Source organism: Thermobia domestica, chromosome 1, assembly GCF_964235325.1.
Source record: "Thermobia domestica chromosome 1, izTheDome1.hap1.1, whole genome shotgun sequence".
In the NCBI taxonomy this organism is placed as follows: Eukaryota; Metazoa; Arthropoda; class Insecta; order Zygentoma; family Lepismatidae; genus Thermobia; species Thermobia domestica.
This window is the reverse complement of record NC_137454.1, coordinates 91,007,329-91,029,638: the sequence shown is the minus strand read 5'-3', so window position 1 is coordinate 91,029,638 and position 22,310 is coordinate 91,007,329. Positions and strand designations below refer to the sequence as shown.

The window sequence follows — 22,310 nt, the reverse complement described above, 5'->3', positions numbered from 1 at the left end:
TATAAATGCGATATTTCTTAAATTAGATTTCATTTTAAAAAATATTAAGAATATATAATAGACAATTTTATATTTTAGAAAGTAAGATGCATTTAAATATACCTAAAGAAGAAATCAATAAAAAGACACCGTTAAAGAAAAACGTCTATGACGAAGAAAAGAGGGCAATACCTTCCCTTGTAAATCAATGGACTGAAAGAAACAAATATGGTTGAAGTATTTAATACTCCCAATCAGGGGTGCCCATCCCCCCCAAAACTGATGGCGCACTCCCCCCCAAAGTGATGCCACTTTTGAGCTTGTTTTCAGTTTACCGCAGGCCCTGGAAAATGTAATCGCACAAACAGAAAACTATACAAAATATTATCATTAATTCATTTATTATACATTATGTAGCAATTGAACAGCATTACTTATTAAGTGTCGTACATGGTATAAATAAGAAATAAATAAATGCTCCCAGCAGAAAATGGGTAAATTAGCTACACAAAGCGATAAACCGACCAGCCCATCCTTTCATATAGCAACTTGCGCGGTACTTCATTCATAGAGTTTCTAAGCAGGGGTAGGGGGATTCATTCTCGAGATTTAAAAAAAAAATCGCATCGTGTTCCAATGTTATTCTGACGACAGCTAAATTACTTATTCGACATTAGAGTAAAATTCTTCCCCAATTTTTTTCTCGATGGCACAGCTTGCGCCATTCATCCCTCGTGTGGGCGGCCCTTCTCTCTTAAAACAAACCAACCTTTCCTTTCATACGGCTACTTGCGCGGTACTTCATTCATCGAGTATCGAAGCAGGGGGTACGGGGGTTCACCCCGGAAAATTTTTGAAAATTAGCTTCTCCAAATCGTGTTTTAATGCTATTCCGACAGTAAAATTGCTAGTTCGAAAGTAGAGTAAAATCCCCCCCAAAATTTTTCTCAATGGCGCAGCTTGCGCCATACATCCCCCCTGTGGGCGGCCCTGCTCCCAATGATTCTTCATTGTGAAGGGAAGCTTATCACTTTGATATAATGCTGTGTTGCGTATTACAAAGGTGCAAAGGTACATACACTGGTGCCGAATACAAACACTCTTTGTGTTCTATAAACAAAAGCAATCGGCCTGGAAATACTTCACAACGAATACACTTTTTCACACATTTTATTTTCGTTACATTTTCTTTTTTTTGGAGCTTATTGCAAATCTTGTAACAGCACTAGTATCTCTCTGTAACTGTTGGATTTCGGTGTTGTGAAAGTGTAGGTAAAATTTTAGGATGAATTTTCAAATGGAAATGGATTTTTTCACTACCGCCATGAAATAGATTTCCAAAAGTCGAGATTTAATTAATTACTTTTTCATGTCTCAAAACGGCACTTTCACGTAGTTCCAGAGAGAATTATTATTTTAGTCAACTAATAAAACAAAACAAAAATATTGGATATTTACAAATATCGGTAGATGTGCGGATAAAAGAATCTGAGTTTTTTTTTTTTTTTTTTTTGGTTCAAATGTGGTCACAATGTCTTCCTGAGGTCTCAAATACTGTTTTTATAAATTTCAAGCCACACAAAATCCGTAAATTGTACAAAGCTATGACAGATTTTTCTCTTGAACATCACGTTTTAGATTACCGTGTTTTACATGATTCTCGAAAATTGTTTTCACGTTTAGCAGCGGGGAGGGACTGCAATATTAAAAGTTTGTAGTTAGCCCGACATGCTTGTTGAAAATTTTATAATGTCATTTTATAATATAACAAGCGAGGGTCACGAAATTGCTCCGCTGAGATCCGAACGAGACAATTGTGTTTGCATTTGATATAACTAGACGAATCTCAAAGTTATACGTGCCACCGGGCGGGATATTGTGAGTTACAACATATTTTGTAATGTAAAAACTACAAAAAAAAAAAAAAAAAAAAAAAAAAAAACTGGCAGAGTAGTTTGAATCGAGTCATTTGTTCAAAAGCGGCTGGGTAAATGGAAAACTCAGCGACACATGTCCTATCATTTTCAAGGCCACATTTTTTGGGGTAAAAAGTTTGCTCCAGGGTACCCCGCAGGGCCTCAGACGTGCTACAGCTCAAAATTTCCAAAAAGCAACGGGGGTTAAGTAGCACATTGTTTGAAAGTTGTTGTAAAATGAAAGAAAATGGAGCAAGTCTCGACTCTCTACGACAACCCTGTGCAAAATGTCGGCGGGTCAAAATGTAAACAAAATCTTAATTGAAAAGTCCATGGCCAACCCTATAAATGAGACGATGAGACAAATGTTAAAACAGGAAAGGAAATGTGGTATTATTTTCAAAATACAACACCGAAAGTATTGACACAGATCCGAATTTAGCACCGCTCAACACCGGTTGTGTGTTAAAAACGTAACACTGCGTCTGTGTTAAACGTTAACACCGCGGGGTCTGTGTTGAATTAACACCGCATATTGGTAGTCACGCTGGAACCACTGCCCTGTGTTAAATTTGAGTTGAATTAACACAACCATTTTTTACTGTGCAGGAACATAGTGTGGTCAAATTTGGACCAAAGACCTGCGGGATCTTTAATTTACTCTGCTCATAGACGGTAAACTCCATCGTAATTTTGAGTAACTTTTTGAGGTTTTCATAGTCTGACACACGCTGGAAACAATATTCGGAACTTCAGGAGCACATTGTGATCAAATTTGAAAGACAAAAAACTGGCGATCCTTTTAGTTACATAATTACTCAAATATTTAATATCTTTTACGCTCTTGGACTGTTCTCTAGAATCTTGGTGGCCTATAATTACTCTAGTGACAACATTAATTTAAATTTTATTAAAATTAGTTTGGTAGCTTTTAAATGAAACAAACAAATACTTATAGGCACAAATGCACACTTAGCATATTTTATAACTGACTAACTGAAATGCCTCTTCTTCCCACGAGGGAAATAAGTTTCTGCGAAATACTTTAAAAGTGTATATGAATCTTCTTTTGTATTTAAAGGTAATATAATTAATGAATATATTGTTGCTGGCTGAAATATTTTGATTTTGTCACAAATATTGAATTCCCCCTAAGCCATTCCTATACACATTTTAATGCAAGTGAATGATTTTTTTAAAGTTTGAAATGGAATGAAATCTTACAGCTTTAGGTCCCACTAAAGACAGTTTGAAATGGAATGAAATTAAATCTTACAGCTTTAGGTTCCACTAAAAAAAGTTTGGAATAGAATGAAATGAAATCTTACAGCTTTAGGTCCCTCGATTGTGCCTTGTAGGCTAAAGGAGACGGTGACGATGATAATGAATGAAAAAGTGGGAGGAAACGAGAGACACTTTTAAAACCATGCTCTGTCCACCATAGAGCTCACTCGACGCTAACTGGGATCCATCCAGGGGGGCCGACGCACCCAAATCTAATGATCCACCATGCCCCCAAGCCAAATTCTAGGTAGATACCAACTATGCTTAGAAATTCATGCAAATCGGTCCAGGCGTTCAGGTCATGAAGTGATAAAAAACAATATTACATTATATTTTTATTAATACAGTTAACAAACTGTTATAATTATCAGAAATTCAAGTACAGAACAAAATAATTACCAAACAAATTAATAATCAAAGATGGTACATAACGGACAATATTTGTTACAGTAAATCTCTGTATCTAAAAGCTGACGTGACATTCAATTCTTGAACGGTATGTAGCAATTCAGCATTATTCGGAGTGTAGAACAGGCTCCTTTCAAAGAGTATATTACACATACATAACTCCGGCAAATGAAATACTAACAACACTTCAAAATGTATAAAAGATCGTGCACACTTGGAGATTAAAATGGAGCATATACCAATAGTAAAAGTGATTCCTAAAGGATTGTTATTCAGAATCATTATAACCAAGAAGGCAAGAACGTTCCACAGGGTCAAATAACTCCATTGAGTGTGATATTTGGTGCGAGTGGTGCTTGGAGCAGATGGAGCCATAATGATGGGGCAAAGAGCACAAACGACTTGCACCCAAGATTCCAGAGGATATCCTGACTTCTTATAAATCTCAGCCACCATAAACGGAAATCCTATCATAAAAGTATCCCATAGGATGGCATTGATTATATTTTTCAGACGTAACTGGTAATCACGATACACTGCAAGGAGAAATATCAAGTATTTAAAATTTTACAATGAACCAACTAATAATTTTTAGTAACCAACTTTATGTACATTCTACCTCTAAATATGCCCATACTACGGGATTTCTCGGCATGAGAGTCGCGAGAAGAATACGCTCGTATGAGATCGCGAAGCAAGGTGAAAAAATAAATAAAATTAAAATATAGTAGCTGTAAAACATACTTTAGAGATTATTTTGATAGACAATGATTGTGTCTATACTTATTGTCAAATATAGCAGAAAATACGAGGTGTCTTCAAAAAGTATCGATTCATTTTTCCCGCTTAAAGCAATAAAGCACGGGAAACTTTCTTCAGTGTAGAGGGGACACTCATCTACAGTCGTGATTTTTTTCCCGCTCAAAGAAAGCATCAGTCGCTGGCCGTCAGCCAACGAGTGAAGACGTGTAGCGAGCGGACGTCGGATTTCAGTTTTTTTTTTTTGTGTGTGTGTGTGTGTGTGTAAAATGACAGGCCCTTAACAAGCCGGAATAACAATGTCATTGAGCATGTGCGGGCTGTGGTATTGCAAGACCGTCGTATCACAATCCGAGAAATTGCAAACGATATGGGAATAAGCATCGGATCGGTACATTCAATTTTGAACGAGAATTTGGGCATGAGGACACTGACCGCGAAATTTGTACCGAAGCTGGTAACAATGGAGCGGAAGCAATGGCGTCTGAACATCGCACAGGACATTGATTCAGGCTTTCATCGCCATTTCTGTGTGTCGTCAAGCTCCCTACTCACCCGAAATGGCTCCATGTAACTTTTGATTGTTTATCAAGCTAAAAATGCCACTAAAAGCGACCCGATTTGAGTCAAGAGAAGACCTTATGCTGAATACGACGGCATAGTTGCTCACCATTCCAAGCATTGTCTTACATAAGTGTTTCCAACAATAGCGGGAGCGTTGGAAGAAGTGCATGCATTACCAAGGAGACTACTTTAAAGTAGATTATTGTTTCGCATTTCCAAATCAATAAATGTATTTTGGCCAACCAAAAGGTTCGATACCTTTTTAACACACCTCACATACTAAACAAGTGTTTTGAACTACAAATATTAAATAAACATTAAAAAAAAACAACTGAAAAATAAAAACTGATTCAAAACTGCATTTTGAAATGTAAGAAACATGCAAACACAACCAAAGCTACATATTAAAATACAATTCAAAATGAAGCGTACAAACACAACTACTCGTCTAAGGGATAAGCAACAATAATTAAAATTCTTATTAGAAACGGAAAATTACTTACGGGGTTCGTTGGCAAGAGGAAATGTCGTAATATGAACTAGGTTGAGGAACCTGCCATAAGGTATCCGAATTTACAAGAATAATGAAGCTAAGGTCGCATTATTTATTTACTAGCAAATACTAAAGCCAATATTTTGCGATTTGCCTTCTGCACTTTTCACATGGAATTCATCTGAAAAAAGTCTAGCACAAAATTTAGGAGTCTTTTATGGTCATTTTAGGGAAGCATGCTCACTTCCTTTTTAGGTCCAACATCTAAAAACGCTGAAACGCTAAAACGTGTATTTAACTATGTGATGCTCCACCATTTCTTCGTATGTACAATACGAAGCAAAAAACCTGCAACATGAAAGTTTAAGTTCATTGTGAAACTACGCCAACAACATAGGCAACCAACCTAACGTCTTTGTGGCATTGATCACGCCAGGATAACCTTCGGCTTCGTCCCCCTGCACACTTCGTTTGGAGCGAGAAATGCATAGACTACGTGAATACAAATCACAATTTTCTCACAAGATGGAGTAATAGATTGAGGTTCTTCTCATTTCTCTTCTCATTTTACATCCTCAGTTTTAAAGAGAGAGAAAGAGAAAACGGTCAACGTGATAAAAACTAAATAAAGAGGAATATGCGAAATATAAAGGAAAAGAAAACGTGCGCATATATTGACAAATGACACATGCACTTCAAAGGAGACCACCTCAAATTTTGTTATGAACCATATATAATAACTGTGAGAATCAGCAAACCACAAAGACATAATTACACACAGTAAGTGTTATATAACACATATTTATTTAAATAAATAAAAATGCTCGCAGAAAGTTGAAAATGTCTTTAAAATCTCAACCATAACTGAAACAAGAGATTATTTCTCTATTGTTTTTCTTCGTAGCATCCATCTATATGGAGAAATGAGAAAGAGAGAACATCTTAAGAGATTCGCACGTATACAATATCGGAAACTGCTAAATGGAAAAAATTACAGTCTTTGGATGGGATTTGAACCCAGAACCATAGTATTAGAAATCCCACACTCTACCGATGTAGCTAGTTTGACAGTAATACCCTGCTCCTACATCATTACCTATGAAAGATGGAATGGAGTCTGCAGAAAACTACGTCTAACATGTCTACGACAGACCGCCTATAACCTATGTCTAATTGGTACTTTAAAAAGCTAGTTCTACACGTGCATAGAAAAGTAAAATCAAATGAGTAGTTAGTACACATCACTTTGTCTGTCTCACTCTATCTCTGACTATAGAAATCGAGGAAGAAGAAAAAAGTATAGAGGTGAGAACACAGGAAGAACAAGCAAAAATATAAGTTGCAGGAAACTGAATATCAAGGGGAGAGAGAGAGAGACAGAGAGACAGAGAGAAAAATAGAGGAACGGAGCAAATGATTTAATATACATCGGAAAAGAAGGTTCACAACTGTGCTATACATTTAATGTATTGAATACTCTGCAGGCCCGTATTCACGGGGGGGCTAGGGGGGCCGGGCCCCCCCCTAAACTTTGGCTGGCCCCAATAAAGGTTTCACGATAGGCTTGCAAATGAACTATAATATGGTGATGAAGTATAATATGATTGGGTCGGGCTCCCCCTAACTTCGGCCGCCCCCCCCTATATTTTTGGGCTGGCTACGGACCTGATACTCTATTTCTTCTAAATTGCTTGCTAGATGACAAATATTAATTTGTAAAAACGTAGCAAATGCCCGCGTTGTCTTGTTTTCTTACTGTTTCAGTAATAGTGGAAAACGTGGTTTATGCAACATAATAAATTACTAATTTTCCCACAACAATCATGATTTTGAGTTTAACGTCCGTTCAGCAGCGAGACTATATGAGACGTGGACCTACTTATTAACGTGGAATCCGAACCATATGAGCTGCTGCCGGGAATCGAAGCAACCATGTACTGTTGGTAAGACATTTCTAAGCAAAAGAAAAAACTGATCAGCAAAATACATAAAACGATAGTCCTGCAAACTATTACTTAAAGAGAATTTATTCTAAAATCAATACATCCATGTGGCGGTATATAGTCGTAAAGTGATTAGAAAACTTAATATTAAACTGTCGATCACATTGTTTTACTTATTTGAATTCAATGTCGTATAGATTCGGTTTTAGCTCTAGATTTCAGCGTTCTCACTTCATTCTTAACTTGTTGGAAATATGCATTAATCGAAATTATAAAAGTATACGAAATTTAACTAGCTAAAAGAAGAGAATAACATAAAAATCCGAATTAGAGTATTACAATAAACATGTGTATTTTGTTTAGGGTTTGCAAGTCATAGCTTATAGGAATTATAGAAAAAACGTTCGTTGTAAAGCACAAGAAAAAAAGCAGAGAATAGACACAAACCTCAGGTGGGTTTGAACACGAGAAGGCGGAGGTAGTAGACTACTCTACTAAACCGCTCGGCTATATCTTAATTCTCTAGTACGTTTTGAAAAATATTGTCTAGAGTATTTGCACTTTACTTGTTTCTGTTTTGTTGTTTGTCATATAATGTATACGAGTGGCGAATAATAGAATAGAACTGTTTTAGACGAGTATGAACAAATTTTCCAGACAAGTTGTAATCTTATATGTTAAATTGCACAAATAAATCAGATTAAATCTGTAAAGTGCTTCGGGGGTTTTGATGGAAGTTAACTGTTGCATAGTTACGAGCTTTTGTTTATGCCCACCACTCGATGGAAGTTATGTTCTTGAAAGATAGTAAGTGCTACTATATTCTAATGTATTGGATTTAAAAAAAAAAATGGAAAATATTTTGTTACTAACAGTGAGTGAGTATTTTTGCGTGCAACAACAGTTGATTACAGGCACATCTACTTCTTCTGCGCATGTTTTTCATAAAACGACGTCATGTATAGCAATATTGTGCATTATCCTATATTCAAAGACGTTTTTAGCACTTTTACTTTTGTGTAAGAATGGCGCAATATGATCATTCTGTACGTGAGAGTGTTATCGCTCTTATTGAACATGCGGGATTGAGTGTTCCTGAAGCAGGCGCTCGATTAGGCGTGCATCGTGCAACAGCGTTCAGATGGTGGAAAAAAATATGAGGAAACTGGAAGTCTAACTCGAAAATCTGGAAGTGGTCGGCCACGAGTGTCCTCACCGACACAAGACCAACGATTAGTTGATCAATGCTGTCGACAGCCTTTCATGTGTGCCCGACAACTGCAGCAGTCTACCGCCTTTCCAGGTGATGTAACTACAGTTCGACGGCGACTTCGGGCCGCAGGCTTAAGGTCCTTCCGGGCTGCTGTTAAGGACAGATTGACAGAAGATCACAAAGTCGATAGACTGGCGTTTGCAGAGCTAAATATTACTTGTCACTGGGACACTGTTGTCTTTACAGATGAGAAAATATTTTCCACTGGAAACTTTGGGCCAACACGTGTGTATCGCCCATCTGGAAGACGGTTTGATCCACAATATATGTCCCGTTCAGCGCGAATGGGTCATGTGACGATTCACTGTTGGGGATGGATATGCGAGACTGCAGGTTGAGGTGGTATCGATCGAATTATAGGCCGACTTCATGGTAAAAAAAATGTTGATCTTCTCGACTTTATGCTCCCTGAAATAAAAGCACATGTTGGCGACGACGTACTCTAATCCGGATTTTTATGTTATTCTCTTCTTTTAGCTAGTTAAATTTCGTATACCTTTATAATTTCGATTAATGCATATTTCCAACAAGTTAAGAATCGAAGTGAGAACGCTGAAATCTAGAGCTAAAACCGAATCTATACGACATTGAATTCAAATAATTAAAACAATGTGATCGACAGTTTAATATTAAGTTTTCTAATCACTTTACGACTATATACCGCCACATGGATGTATTGATTTTAGAATAAATTCTCTTTAAGTAATAGTTTGCAGGACTATCGTTTTATGTATTTTGCTGATCAGTTTTTTCTTTTGCTTAGAAATGTCTTACCAACAGTACATGGTTGCTTCGATTCCCGGCAGCAGCTCATATGGTTCGGATTCCACGTTAATAAGTAGGTCCACGTCTCATATAGTCTCGCTGCTGAACGGACGTTAAACTCAAAATCATGATTGTTGTGGGAAAATTAGTAATTTATTATGTTGCATAAACCACGTTTTCCACTATTACTGAAACAGTAAGAAAACAAGACAACGCGGGCATTTGCTACGTTTTTACAAATTAATATTTGTCATCTAGCAAGCAATTTAGAAGAAACAGAGTTAGGGGGAGCCCGACCCAATCATATTATACTTCATCACCATATTATAGTTCATTTGCAAGCCTATCGTGAAACCTTTATTGGGGCCAGCCAAAGTTTAGGGGGGGGCCGGCCTCCCTAGCTCCCCGTGGAGACGGGCCTGCAGAGTATTCAATACATTAAATGTGTAGCACAGTTGTGAACCTTCTTTTCCGATGTATATTAAATCATTTGCTCCGTTCCTCTATTTTTCTCTCTGTCTCTCTGTCTCTCTCTCTCTCCCCTTGATATTCAGTTTCCTGCAACTTATATTTTTGCTTGTTCTTCCTGTGTTCTCACCTCTATACTTTTTTCTTCTTCCTCGATTTCTATAGTCAGAGATAGAGTGAGACAGACAAAGTGATGTGTACTAACTACTCATTTGATTTTACTTTTCTATGCACGTGTAGAACTAGCTTTTTTAAGTACTAATTAGACATAGGTTATAGGCGGTCTGTCGTGGACATGTTAGACGTAGTTTTCTGCAGACTCCATTCCATCTTTCATAGGTAATGATGGAGGAACAGGGTATTACTGTCAGACTAGCTACATCGGTAGAGTGTGGGATTTCTAATACTATGGTTCTGGGTTCAAATCCCATCCAAAGACTGTAATTTTTTCCATTTAGCAGTTTCCGATATTGTATACGTGCGAATCTCTTAAGATGTTCTCTCTTTCTCATTTCTCCATATAGATGGATGCTACGAAGAAAAACAATAGAGAAATAATCTCTTGTTTCAGTTATGGTTGAGATTTTAAAGACATTTTCAGCTTTCTGCAAGCATTTTTATTTGTTTAAATAAATATGTGTTATATAACACTTACTGTGTGTAATTATGTCTTTGTGGTTTGCTGATTCTCACAGTTATTATATATGGTTCATAACAAAATTTGAGGTGGTCTCCTTTGAAGTGCATGTGTCATTTGTCAATATATGCGCACGTTTTCTTTTCCTTTATATTTCGCATATTCCTCTTTATTTAGTTTTTATCACGTTGACCTTTTTCTCTTTCTCTCTCTTTAAAACTGAGGATGTAAAATGAGAAGAGAAATGAGAAGAACCTCAATCTATTACTCCATCTTGTGAGAAATTTGTGATTTGTAGTCACGTGGTCTATGCATTTCTCGCTCCAAACGAAGTGTGCAGGGGGACGAAGCCGAAGGTTATCCTGGCGTGATCAGTGCCACAAAGACGTTAGGTTGGTTGCCTATGTTGTTGGCGTAGTTTCACAATGAACTTAAACTTTCATGTTGCAGGTTTTTTGCTTCGTATTGTACCAAGAAGTGGACATCAACTAAATTCGTTCTCCTTCACTTCTGAAAAGTAAGCTCTTGGGTCGCCATCTTAATAGAAAGTACAAGTGAATAACGCATCTGATTTGCTTTCGAAGAACAGGAGCTAAAGGGAAGCGGATGACCATCGACGAGCGCTTATTATCTAAACTTCATATGTCTATGCTATGGAATTCAGCTAAAGAGGTCTTCAATTAATAACGATGTTCAACAATCTCCCATCAGTAATAATACTTTAATATCCACAAATATACAGTAGGGTAATGGATCTAAAGTTCAACTTGCATTTACAATAGATATCTATACGAAGTATACAGCAAGTGTGACATCAATAGCACAGTAGTTTCCTAACTATTCCTCTGAAATTCTGCATAACATCACAACGTAGAGAATGACGAGAGTAACTATATTAATCTATCAACTCGAAGAATACTTTTCATATCATACATTAATCTTCTTAATTCATAATTCGTCGTTTCATATGATCCAATATTTTATAACAATAATACATAATTACATCGTTGATTCATTCATATCGATTAAATCTCATCTTAGCAAAATTACTTATTCTTTTGTATTTCTCCCTTCAATTCATCGTGTTGCAGTAGTAGTTGAATTAAAATATATAAATATATTATGGAGGAACAGCTTAAATTACATTAAGACATGTGCTATGATAAATGTTTGATTAACGTTTTACTCACAAGGCATTACCATATCCTACTGTACAAAATTTAGATTGTTTTAGAAACTGCTGCATAACATGTTCCATAACATTTGACTATATAAGCTATTTTCAGGTGTAATTTCAATTATTCATGGCAGTTTAAAAGTAAAGAATGATTCGTAGGACAGAAATAATTTAAAACTTCATAATGTAACAACACAAATACTTTACAAACCAAGAATCACTAAGGAAAAATGTATATTCAATATTCAATACAACTTTCTTTTCTTCTACTCCCAATTTTCTATCCTACGACGTTACATTTCAAGGAAATGTCATGACTTCTTGCTTTCATAGGTTCTACCATATATAATATATTAATGTAACAATTTTGAAAAATAGCAAAGAACAGAAAATAACTAATTAATAAATTAATATTACGAACAAAGACAAGGAAAATGTAACGGTACTTTTGGGGCCGTTACAACTACATTTAATGAAAAGTCTAAAACAAGAAATTTCATATTTCTAACCTTAATAAATTCCAGGATATGAACACCCTTCTCTAAAAAATGAGAGCCCCCATCCTTTTTTCTTCTCGTCTAGGACAGGCCCGTATCCAGGGCGGTCTAGGGGGGACGGCCCCCCTAACGTTTTTGCTGGCCCCCTAAAATTTTGACGGTACGCTTGCAAATGAACTATAATATGATTGGATCGGCATCCCCCCCCCCACTAACTTCAGCCGTCCTCCCCTACATTTTTGGGCTGGCTACCGGCCTGGTCTAGGACATATATCAAAAAACGCAGAAACACGTGTTTAACTACGAGGAGCAACCCAAAAGTTCCCGGAATTTTATTCTAGCTCCTTATTACCAGGGTTGTCACCTCTCCCGAATTAGGTGGAACATCCCAAATTTTCAAAAAAAATTCCAGAATTATGCCTAAGAGGGACACATTATATGGTGCCACATCAAATTATTCAAAACACAAACAAAATATGCAACGGAAATTCTTGGTTACATTTTTTAATTTCAACCTGCAGCAGTGAAATTGCGGCGAATAATACGTCATTATTTAAACAGTTCAATGGTTCATAACTTCTTGTCAACTAAACCGCCAAGTTAACACTAAGAGTTTCATGTTTCGTGTGTTTCTGGTTAAAATTTTCATCGCAATTTTCATTTATGAATGTGTTTTTCTTTCTGCTATTTTTAATAAACTGTTCCATATATATATATATATATATATATATATATATATATATATATATATATATATATATATATATATATATATATATATATATATATATATATATATATAAAGAGTTTGAGAAACCATCGATCTGCACATGTTCGTTCAGTGTCTTAAAGGTGACAATCCTGGGTGGGGGTCTACATGCACCAATAGAATATGATTTTAAGAGGCCCCATCACGGCGAAATTAAAATACTGCTAAGTTTACAGTAATTATGTGATATCTTCAAATAGATAAAAGACAATCGAAATATGGAACAAGAGCGCCCTAGAAAATATTATTTTACATGAGATACTGTTATCACAAATCACTTATCTGATTTCGATTTCCAGCCATTTAGAAAATCGGGATTTATTTCTCAATGGCTGCAAACGGTAAGCTACCAGGTGACTCGTAATAATAATACATGATGCAAAATAATATTTTCTAGGGCGCTCTTGTTCCACATTTCGATTATCTTTTATCTATTTCAAGATATCACATAATTACTGTAAAATTAGCGGTATTTTAATTTCGCAATGATTAGGCCTCTTAAAGGCAGCAATTAGAAGAAAAATGTAATATCCCACTATATTCAACCTACACAACATTCAAAAGTTAGTTTCATAAGTTATATAATTAAATAACATGAAGAAAATACGAAATAAAATGAAAATTTAAAAGATGTAATAAAAATCTTACTGTAGCTGAGAATTCCACAGACGCCATAAGAAAAGGTGAAATCATACCATATATATGCTAAGGAATACGTGTATTGACTGTCAGCAGACAAGTTATCTCGGGCCCACAGTGCAGAAAGAGATATAGCTATATAATCAAGCAACAGAACTTTCTTCACAAGATTGTTGTTCATAATTTGCTCTAGGAGCTGCTCAAAAGCGTTCCGTGCCTGCAAGAACAAAAAGAACTAAACAGAGTCATCGTCTTGAGGAACTATAAAGAAACAAAGAAGAAGAAGAAGAAGAAGACATGTTCTAATTGGCAGCATAGGGTAAGCTTTCCTGTAATTGGCACTGCCCAGTTATTTGGCATTTTAAAGAATAGTATCAAAAATTAAGATATATACTAAAGTGACAACATTGGTTTGGTTCCCTCCCTTTAGCCTGGTCTTTAGTTGTTGTTATTGCAAGTGGCGTCAACTTGGCTGGACATTTGTTTTGAAATAATTGCGTGTATTTGGAAAGCTTTTTTGATTTTCAACATTTCTGCCCAATTCTAAGGAGGTAGGTTAAGAAATGCACTTTCATTATTCTGTTGTTATTTACTGTTGTAATAAAAGTATAATACATGATTGTCTTTCAACGGTTAGTTATACCTTTAAAGAAGTGGATTACTTCTTCTTGTCAACAATGGTCAGATCGTTTCATGTTTTCAGGGGGTGCCAATAATTGGTATTGCTAATATATTTAATGTCCATTTACTTGGCACAGGGGCCAATAACTGGCATTTTTATATAAATATATTTTTCATATTTTAACACTACCATTGTTCTATTTAACGCATAAGAATTACAATGCTAGCACTCTTACTTTGATAGCTTTATTTCTACCAGTTGTTGGCACCAGTGCCAAGTACCGGCATTCAGAGTGCCAATTATTGGTACAAACTTTCGGTGCACTTATAGTACCTATTTTAACTATTGATTTTCGTTGTCTTAGTAGACCAGGAGAAGTTTAAAGTCAGTGTTAGAACTTTTATGCGTAGGTCTACGCTTCATTTTGGCTTTTTTAAAAGCCGTTACTCGATAATGTATGAAGAAAGAAGGGTAGAGCAACATTTTGTGGTTATTCGAATAGTCTAAAATGTTGATGTTGTCAAGAAGGTGTTTCCAGGGCCGGTGTAGAATTTATCTTTATCAAGTGTCTCATGTTCACAAACTGTAATCTAAAAAGAGTCAGTGAAACTGAATGTTGAAAATTTCTGTAGTTGCACGGATGGAAAGGACAGTTGTAACATTAGATAAACATAGGCGAACATTTTAAGCACTGACATTCTTGTAGTTCAGTCTTCCCTCGTTACTCCAGAAGTCCAACGCCTTCATTTCTGCAACGCGCAATTTCTGCTCTTCTCTTTTTCTTCATCGTTTACCACTGAATTTTCTAGATCACACAAAATGGCTGGCTGGTTGTATTACTGTTTTTTCTTTGAGGAACAGTGGTAACCTGGGATCACATAATGCTTCTGGCGCTTCTCTATACTTTGTATAGTCGACTGCTTACGCCTGCTCAATTCCTTAATTTTTCTGTGATACATGTAGGGTCTATTTAGAAATCCTCTCTCCATCGCCCAATCGAATTTTAATAGTTCCACTTTCGCCTCCAGCTCTACTACTACTGCTGCTAGTATTACTATACCTACTATTATTACCACTATTTCTATAGTAAGGCCACAATTGCTACTACTAGTACTATTACATCTACTTCTAGTACTATTACAGCTAGTACGCATATTAAAATAGTCCTATTTTGTGTTTGTTTATATATATATATATATATATAAATATATATATATATATATATATATATATATATATATATATATATAAATATATATATATATATATATATATATATATATATATATATATATATATATATATATATATATATATATATATATATAAACACAAAATAGGGCTATTTTAATATGCGTACTAGCTGTAATAGTACTAGAAGTAGATGTAATAGTACTTGTAATATATATACACAGATGTAATATATATACAGATGATGATCAGAAAAATGGAAACACCTGAACGAAATTGCAACTTACCAGATTAATATGGTGTCAGGCCACCTTTCGCCTTCAGAACAGCCTTGATGCGACGTGGGATGAAGGCATAGAGGTCGTGAATGGTAGCAAGTGGAATTTTGCACCATTCCTCGTGCAGGGCATCGGCCAGTTCTGTGAGAGAGGATGGAGGTGGCCGGAGTCATGTTTCCAAGACGGACCACAGATGTTCAATTATGTTGAGATCTGGGGATTGGGCAGACTAGGGGAGGTGTTGAACTTCATCCCGATGTTCCTCAAACCACGCTTCAACAACGCCAGCTGTGTGAATGGGTGCATTATCATCCTGGAAGATGGCGTCGTTGTCCGGGAACAACATCCGGACCATAGGATGCAAGTGGTCTCCTAAAATTGCGACATAATCGTTGGCAGTGATTCGTCCGCTAAATGTGACCACAGGACCCAATGAAAACCATGATATTGCGGCCCACAGCATCACCGAGCCGCCACCATGTTTCACAGTTGGGTGGAGACACTGCAGATCATAAGCTTCTTTGGGCGTTCTCCACACATAAACATGGCCCGTGGTTGGGAATAGGGTGAAGGATGACTCATCCGACCATATCACACGTTTCCAGTCCTCAACGGTCCAAGTTGCATGGTCGCGGCACCATTTGCGGCGTGCGAAAGCGTTATGGTCCCTGATGAGCGATTTGGCCCGTGCAACACGACTTCGTAAGTTCATGTCATGTAATTCGCGGCGGACTGTGATTGTCGAAACAGGGTGGGGGAGGTGTTGATTGAGTTCAACCGTCATTTGCTCCGCAATGGCACGACGGTTCTGCCGTGACCTGTCACTCATGATTTTATTCCGACCACTGTTCCGCTTCCCCGATGTGGTTTTCCCGTGTGTTGTGTAGGCCTTCATCACCTTCGACACTGTCCCATGCGACACACCTAACACAGTAGCCACTGCCGTCACACTCACTCCACATAACCGCGCACCAACAATTTGCCCTCTTTGGAAATCTGAGAGGTCTCCCATTTTACACTACCTCCGTCTAATGCAGCCACTGGACACTGCTGTTCCACTGCGCCTGACGTAGTATGGAGACCTACCTAACACACCACCACCAGCGGTCCGGCGCTGTGGGCGCCACGACACCACTGCCAACCCATACATCTGACGTGTTGCCAAGTACAGGTGTTTCCATTTTTCTGATCACCATCTGTATATATATATATATATATATATATATATATATATATATATATATATATATATATATATATATATATATATATATATATATATATATATATATATATATATATATATATGTGTGTGTGTGTGTGTGTGTGTGTGTCTGTCTGTCTTGAGGTCCGAAGTAGTCTAAGATCACGGAAGAACAGGAAACTTTGTAATTTTTATCCATAAATACAGAATAAAACCTTGTAGTTCAAACATTTCTCAGTTTTATTTTTCTGAGTTTTTCATAACTTTAAATGGGTATATATTCAATTTTTATTTTAATACTTTTATAATTACAATATATTCGTATTGTATACTACTTAATGATAGTTTGATGAATTAATGCTTGCAATAACTGTAAACGTTTTAGGATAAGTAAGCCTAGGTCTACTATGTAAAGGTGAGGTGCCAATAACTGGGCATCAGGTGACAATAATTGGTCAGTGTGTGCCAACAACTAGGCATTTTGAGGTTCTCAATAAAAAATATATTTTAAAGGAATAAATACTTTCCATTTTCGCTATGTCTCACTAGTTTTCACTTTAGAAAAGGTGTAAAAGTTTATAAAATGACTCAATCCTAAAATTGTAGCGATACAATACGCTTATTTACTTTTTTCTTTAAAAAATACTCTTAAAGTGCCAATAACTGGTATGTTTACCCTACTTTAACGCCATTTCTTGTAAAGCAACCCTTCCAATTCCCTTGAATGACGCCTACACTTAATTAATTTTAATTCCTGGAGATGTCGCTGCTCGATGTTACCAAGCAGCAACTGAATAAATTCTATTCTACTCATTAAGACTACATCTAAAATAATATTAAGAAGTGCTCAAATAAAAATTTACTTTACTTATTTTTCTTTTCTTCAATGTTTGTTTCCAAATACGTTGTTAAGTTCCAAGTATTTGGTAAACTTTTGTGTTAAAATTATATTACAAAGGAAAAGAATAATACATTATCGTGTCTACATGCAGGTCCTAATTGTTAGAAAAATTACACTGGCCAACATTGAAAATGTATCTTGAACAAAACGAGTGATTTCGGTAGTAAATTCTCTCTAGTAACCTTCAGTAAATCGACCACGATTAAATCGATCGTGCTGATAGTAACCTTAAGTAAATCAACCACGGTGATAGTAACCTTGAGTAAATCAACCACGGTGATAGTAACCTTGAGTAAATCGACCATATTGATCGTAACCTTTACTAAATCGACCACGCTGATAGTAACATTGATTAAATCAACCTCGGTGATCACGAAAATAACCAAGAAAATCATATATTAGCTCTAATTTAGAAACAATAGGAAACCTAATGAGGGATACATGTTTAACAAAATGATGAAGACATGTTGGACTGTGAATCCAAAATTAATCAAGCGATTGAAAAAGAAACTTGCTGAAAAGTTAAGATATGGGTTTATCAATGATATATTGCACTTATGTTTACTATACACAGTAACGATAGTTCTATACGGAAGTTTGAAGTTACCTCAAAGGGTACAATATTTTTTTTTCATTTTTTCACGTAGTAAAACTAATGCGGAAGAGATCCACAATAAGAATGAGACATATAATGAGGCGTAAATTATGTATACCCACTTAATATTGGTTATAATCTAAAGTATTCTCACGTCAATTTACGAAAGGACAAGAGTATTCGCTGAAAATTGAATATAAATTTACGAAAAGACGAGAGTGTTCGCTTAAAATTGAATATAAATTTACCACTACGATATTTTTTCAGTACGGTTTAAATTAAATTGAGGTTTCTCAGTCTGTGGTCGCGTCGCGAGAAAAATACATAGCTGAAGTGTGGGAGATAAATGGAATTAGGATAACTGCAGAATTTAGAAAGGAAGTCGTCAGACATAATGATAAAGAACATCTTTGTTAAATCCAACTTAATGCTCTTTGAGAATTCAACAAACAAAATACCGAGCTAAGTCGAAAATAAAAAAATTAAAAAAATACCTACCTCTCCTTCGCCGAATCTGTTCATTACTATTCCTCTTTCAGGACAAGCGGTTTCTCATACACTTATAATTTGTTTCAAGTATGTTCATTCACTGAAACAAAAAAATACACAAAAAATATTTTTTTAAAAAATGAGATCAAGTTCGGGTAACATTCTGAACAAAAGTTTTCGAAATATAACACACCCAACAACAGTGCATTTAAACAAAATAAGTAGTAGTGTCACGTGTACAGCACGCAAAGAAGTTTGGTTTGTATGGTATGATATTTTTTCTATTAAAATTGGACCCTATACCTTGGGAGTGGTAGTAGATTTTGGCTTCAGTACAGAGATTAGAGTGGAGACGGAACATATCGTTGGAACGCTTAATTGATGGCAGAAAACAGCTTCTCGCTATCTGTTACCGTTTTTACTCTATGGCGAGCAACGATAAAACCAGATGTGGTTTGAATACAGAGTTAAGAGAGAAGATGGTACAATCCGCAACAAAAAAACCTGCAACATGAGCATGTAAGTTTATTGCGAAACTACGCCTAACAGCGCAAAGAATCAACATAACGCTAAGTGGCACGAATCACGCCAGGAGAAACCTCGGTGTCCTCAACTGCACACTTATTTCGTCGTCGTTTCACAATAAACTTACATGCTCATGTTGCAGTTTTTTTTTTTTTTTTTTTTTTTTGCTGCGGACTGTACCTTATCCTCACAATGCAAATTCGATTACAGGAAACCACTACTCACCATCTGTTTTATTTGATTTTTGCTTTGTGTAGATCAATATTGAAACCAGAAGTTTTAGTGGATTTCTATCACTTTCGATTTCAGTAAAGAGTTAAGGAAGTAGATGAAATTTATTTTTGGAACGCTTAATCGGTTGCAGGAAGACCACTTCCTTGCTATCTATTACCGCTTTTTGCTCTAAGTGAGCAAATATGAAAGCCGGAAATATTGGATTTCTATCACTTCCGGTTTACAAATTAACTGTATCAATGAAATTAGTTTGTAACTTTTTGACTCTCTACACCCTGGCTCAAATTGATGGTGATCGATCAAGTAGTTCTTGAGATTACTTGTCTCCCGAACGGACAGACACACGGATAAAGTAAATATACAAACAGTAAACCAAACTCCTTAAAAACGATGCTCAGAAGGAAGCAGATTATTTTATGCAAAAAGAAAAAGATTTGCAAAAGAAGAGCCCAGCGCAATGCAGTGCAATGTTATGTTTTCTTCCCTAAGAGTATCAATGGCGCAATTATGATTTATAGAAAGCGTTTGAATGAATTACTTCGACAAATTACCAGGATGTTTAATAACACAGTTAGAGAATAATGGTAAAGGCTCAAATGCACACCCACGGCGGGTCCATCAAGTCCGGCCCTTCCTGAAAATGTTCTAACTCAGTACACACTTGTTGCCTTCACTTTCTGAATAAAAATGTACCTGTTTAACAGAGAAATGATTAATGTAGCATGAATATTTGACTTTACACTTCATCAGTACTCTTTCTCTTATAAAAACAATCTAGTTCTATCACTTTTTTCCCCTGAAAATATAGGTGGAAGCATTTTACAATTATTTATAGTCTTTTCTTGTGCAGAATAATATCTGTCCAACACTACATAGACATAGTGTTTTGTAGTATTGGATCTCCGTCCCCTAGAGAATTTGGACCTCTCCCAATAAAAATGTCTGGGTGCGCGCCTGTAAAAACTTCGTGTGTCAATACGACGGGGTCCAAAACCATTTTCACCGTGGGGTTCGTGCTCTAATTTTCAAAGCTGTTGCGTTAGGTGCTCCTACAAAAATGATTCTTCTCTTATATAGGTGTAGTGACTATCAACATCGTGGCCAATAAATCAATATGAAATGATCTAATCATATGCGATCTTTCCGTTGTGGTTTATGACATAGATCTTGTGTACGAGTTTCCTATGACATAGCTTATACTTGAGGTTCCCAGGTTTCCAGATTAAAGAAACCATACCTCTCATGATGTACACTAAAAATAGAAGCACATTATGAAAAGTTACAGTATAACAGTTACACCCTTTGATTTTGCTAAAAACCAGAATTAATTAATTAATATAGGTCAACACTCATTATAAGCGACGTGCCACTTTCATCGTAAGTTGTATATATTTTTTTTTTTTTTTTTTTAAGTATCACACGAACGATATTAGCATATGTCAGGAGAGAACCAAGACATATTTTTTTTTTGGGGGGGGGGCGGAAGGGGACAGATGATATCATTCCAAAATTATCCCCGATAAAGTGGAATATCGGGGAATCTTTGACATACCAGAAGTTCAGACTGTCGTTCGCTACTATTGGTCAATAGAAGTTACACAATATAGTGAATAAACTAGATTATAAGTTTTCGTCTGCCGTGCCTGTTTGGAATGATATTAAGAACCAGTAATGTATTAGAAAAGTTTGGCGAGTTTTAGCATCTCATGATGTACGTTTTTGTTCCATGTTTATAATCTTTTGAAATTATTATACTAATAACAATGAACAGCATCCAACAAAGAAATGTTATAACATCTGAACATGTGTCCACATGTTATCCCTTGAATGTCATACAGCAGTGTTTCTCAGAGTGTTGGTCGCGACCCATTGGTGAATCGTAGACCGGTTTTTTGGAGGGTTGCGAGAAGTTTTTCCTTTTAATTATGAAAATTTTATTTAATGCAGAAACATATGTTGTAAAGTTAGTACTATTCAGAAAATGAAAATTGGAAGTGTTTGTTAATGAGGTGAAGAGTAAGTGGTTACTCACAGCCTTGCCCTGTTCTACAGTCAATAGAGATGCTGGGTTTGGATGGAAAGAGAATTGGTGAGTCAAAATCTGTTAAGGGGTAGGACATTGTGTTGAGAATAGTGTTAGCTTTGTATTACTTTTATATGGTAAAATTAGAAATATGATTTACAGAATTTAATTGGTTTGAAATACACCACCATTGCGTAGAATGACGATGTGTATTAGAATAAAAATAGGTGGGCCACAAAATCCTTTTTAATATTTAGTGTGCGTCGCGGTAACAACAAGTTTGAGAACCACTGTCCTACAGGTCTTACACGTTACACATCCCGGGACATTCATGCTCGTAATGGAAACTTTAAGGGTAATGGTAATATCCAATAATTTCCCTTGGATTTTATTGGGAAATGCTAGTCACATGACAATATTGGAACATTCAAACCTAGACATGTGGTTATTCCGTTCCCAGGATACAAACGTATATATGGATTTGCACAGAATGTTCACTGGTAAAATGGGACATATGATAGCATCTAAGATTTGCACGTTGGGTTGGTTGAAAACAAAGTATTACACTCACCTGTTCACTTTACAAACAACATGTACCAAAATAACAATCCTTATTACTTTTAGAAAAGAAGAATAGAAAGAAGAAAGTACTTTTCGAAATTTGTATTATTACCGAG

General features: G+C 36.1%; 1 protein-coding gene across 3 annotated transcripts; it reads right to left on the bottom strand.

The window, feature by feature from the left end:
- Positions 1–3,499: 3,499 nt before the first annotated feature.
- On the bottom strand, positions 3,500–22,310 carry LOC145666276 (uncharacterized). Of its 3 annotated transcripts, none has more exons than XM_081733339.1 (4): positions 22,205–22,308; positions 18,861–18,951; positions 13,581–13,806; positions 3,500–4,123 (listed from the first exon to the last, which is right to left on the bottom strand). In XM_081733339.1, exons 2-4 carry the CDS (start codon positions 18,882–18,884, stop codon positions 3,624–3,626), a joined length of 750 nt encoding a protein of 249 aa, XP_081589465.1. In that variant the 5' UTR covers positions 18,885–18,951; positions 22,205–22,308; the 3' UTR covers positions 3,500–3,623. The 3 variants fall into 3 exon arrangements, with proteins under 3 accessions (XP_081589465.1, XP_081589470.1, XP_081589474.1); XM_081733344.1 differs by having other exon boundaries at positions 13,581–13,788; XM_081733348.1 differs by lacking the exon at positions 18,861–18,951 and having other exon boundaries at positions 13,581–13,788; positions 22,205–22,310.

Coding starts and splice junctions, on each gene's coding strand:
- LOC145666276 (XM_081733339.1), bottom strand. CDS start 18,884: ATGAACAGATTCGGCGAAGGAGAG. Junction 13,807..18,860: donor ACAGATTCGGCGAAGGAGAG/GTAGGTATTTTT, acceptor GACTCTGTTTAG/TTCTTTTTGTTCTTGCAGGC. Junction 4,124..13,580: donor CTGTGGAATTCTCAGCTACA/GTAAGATTTTTA, acceptor TTCTCCTTGCAG/TGTATCGTGATTACCAGTTA.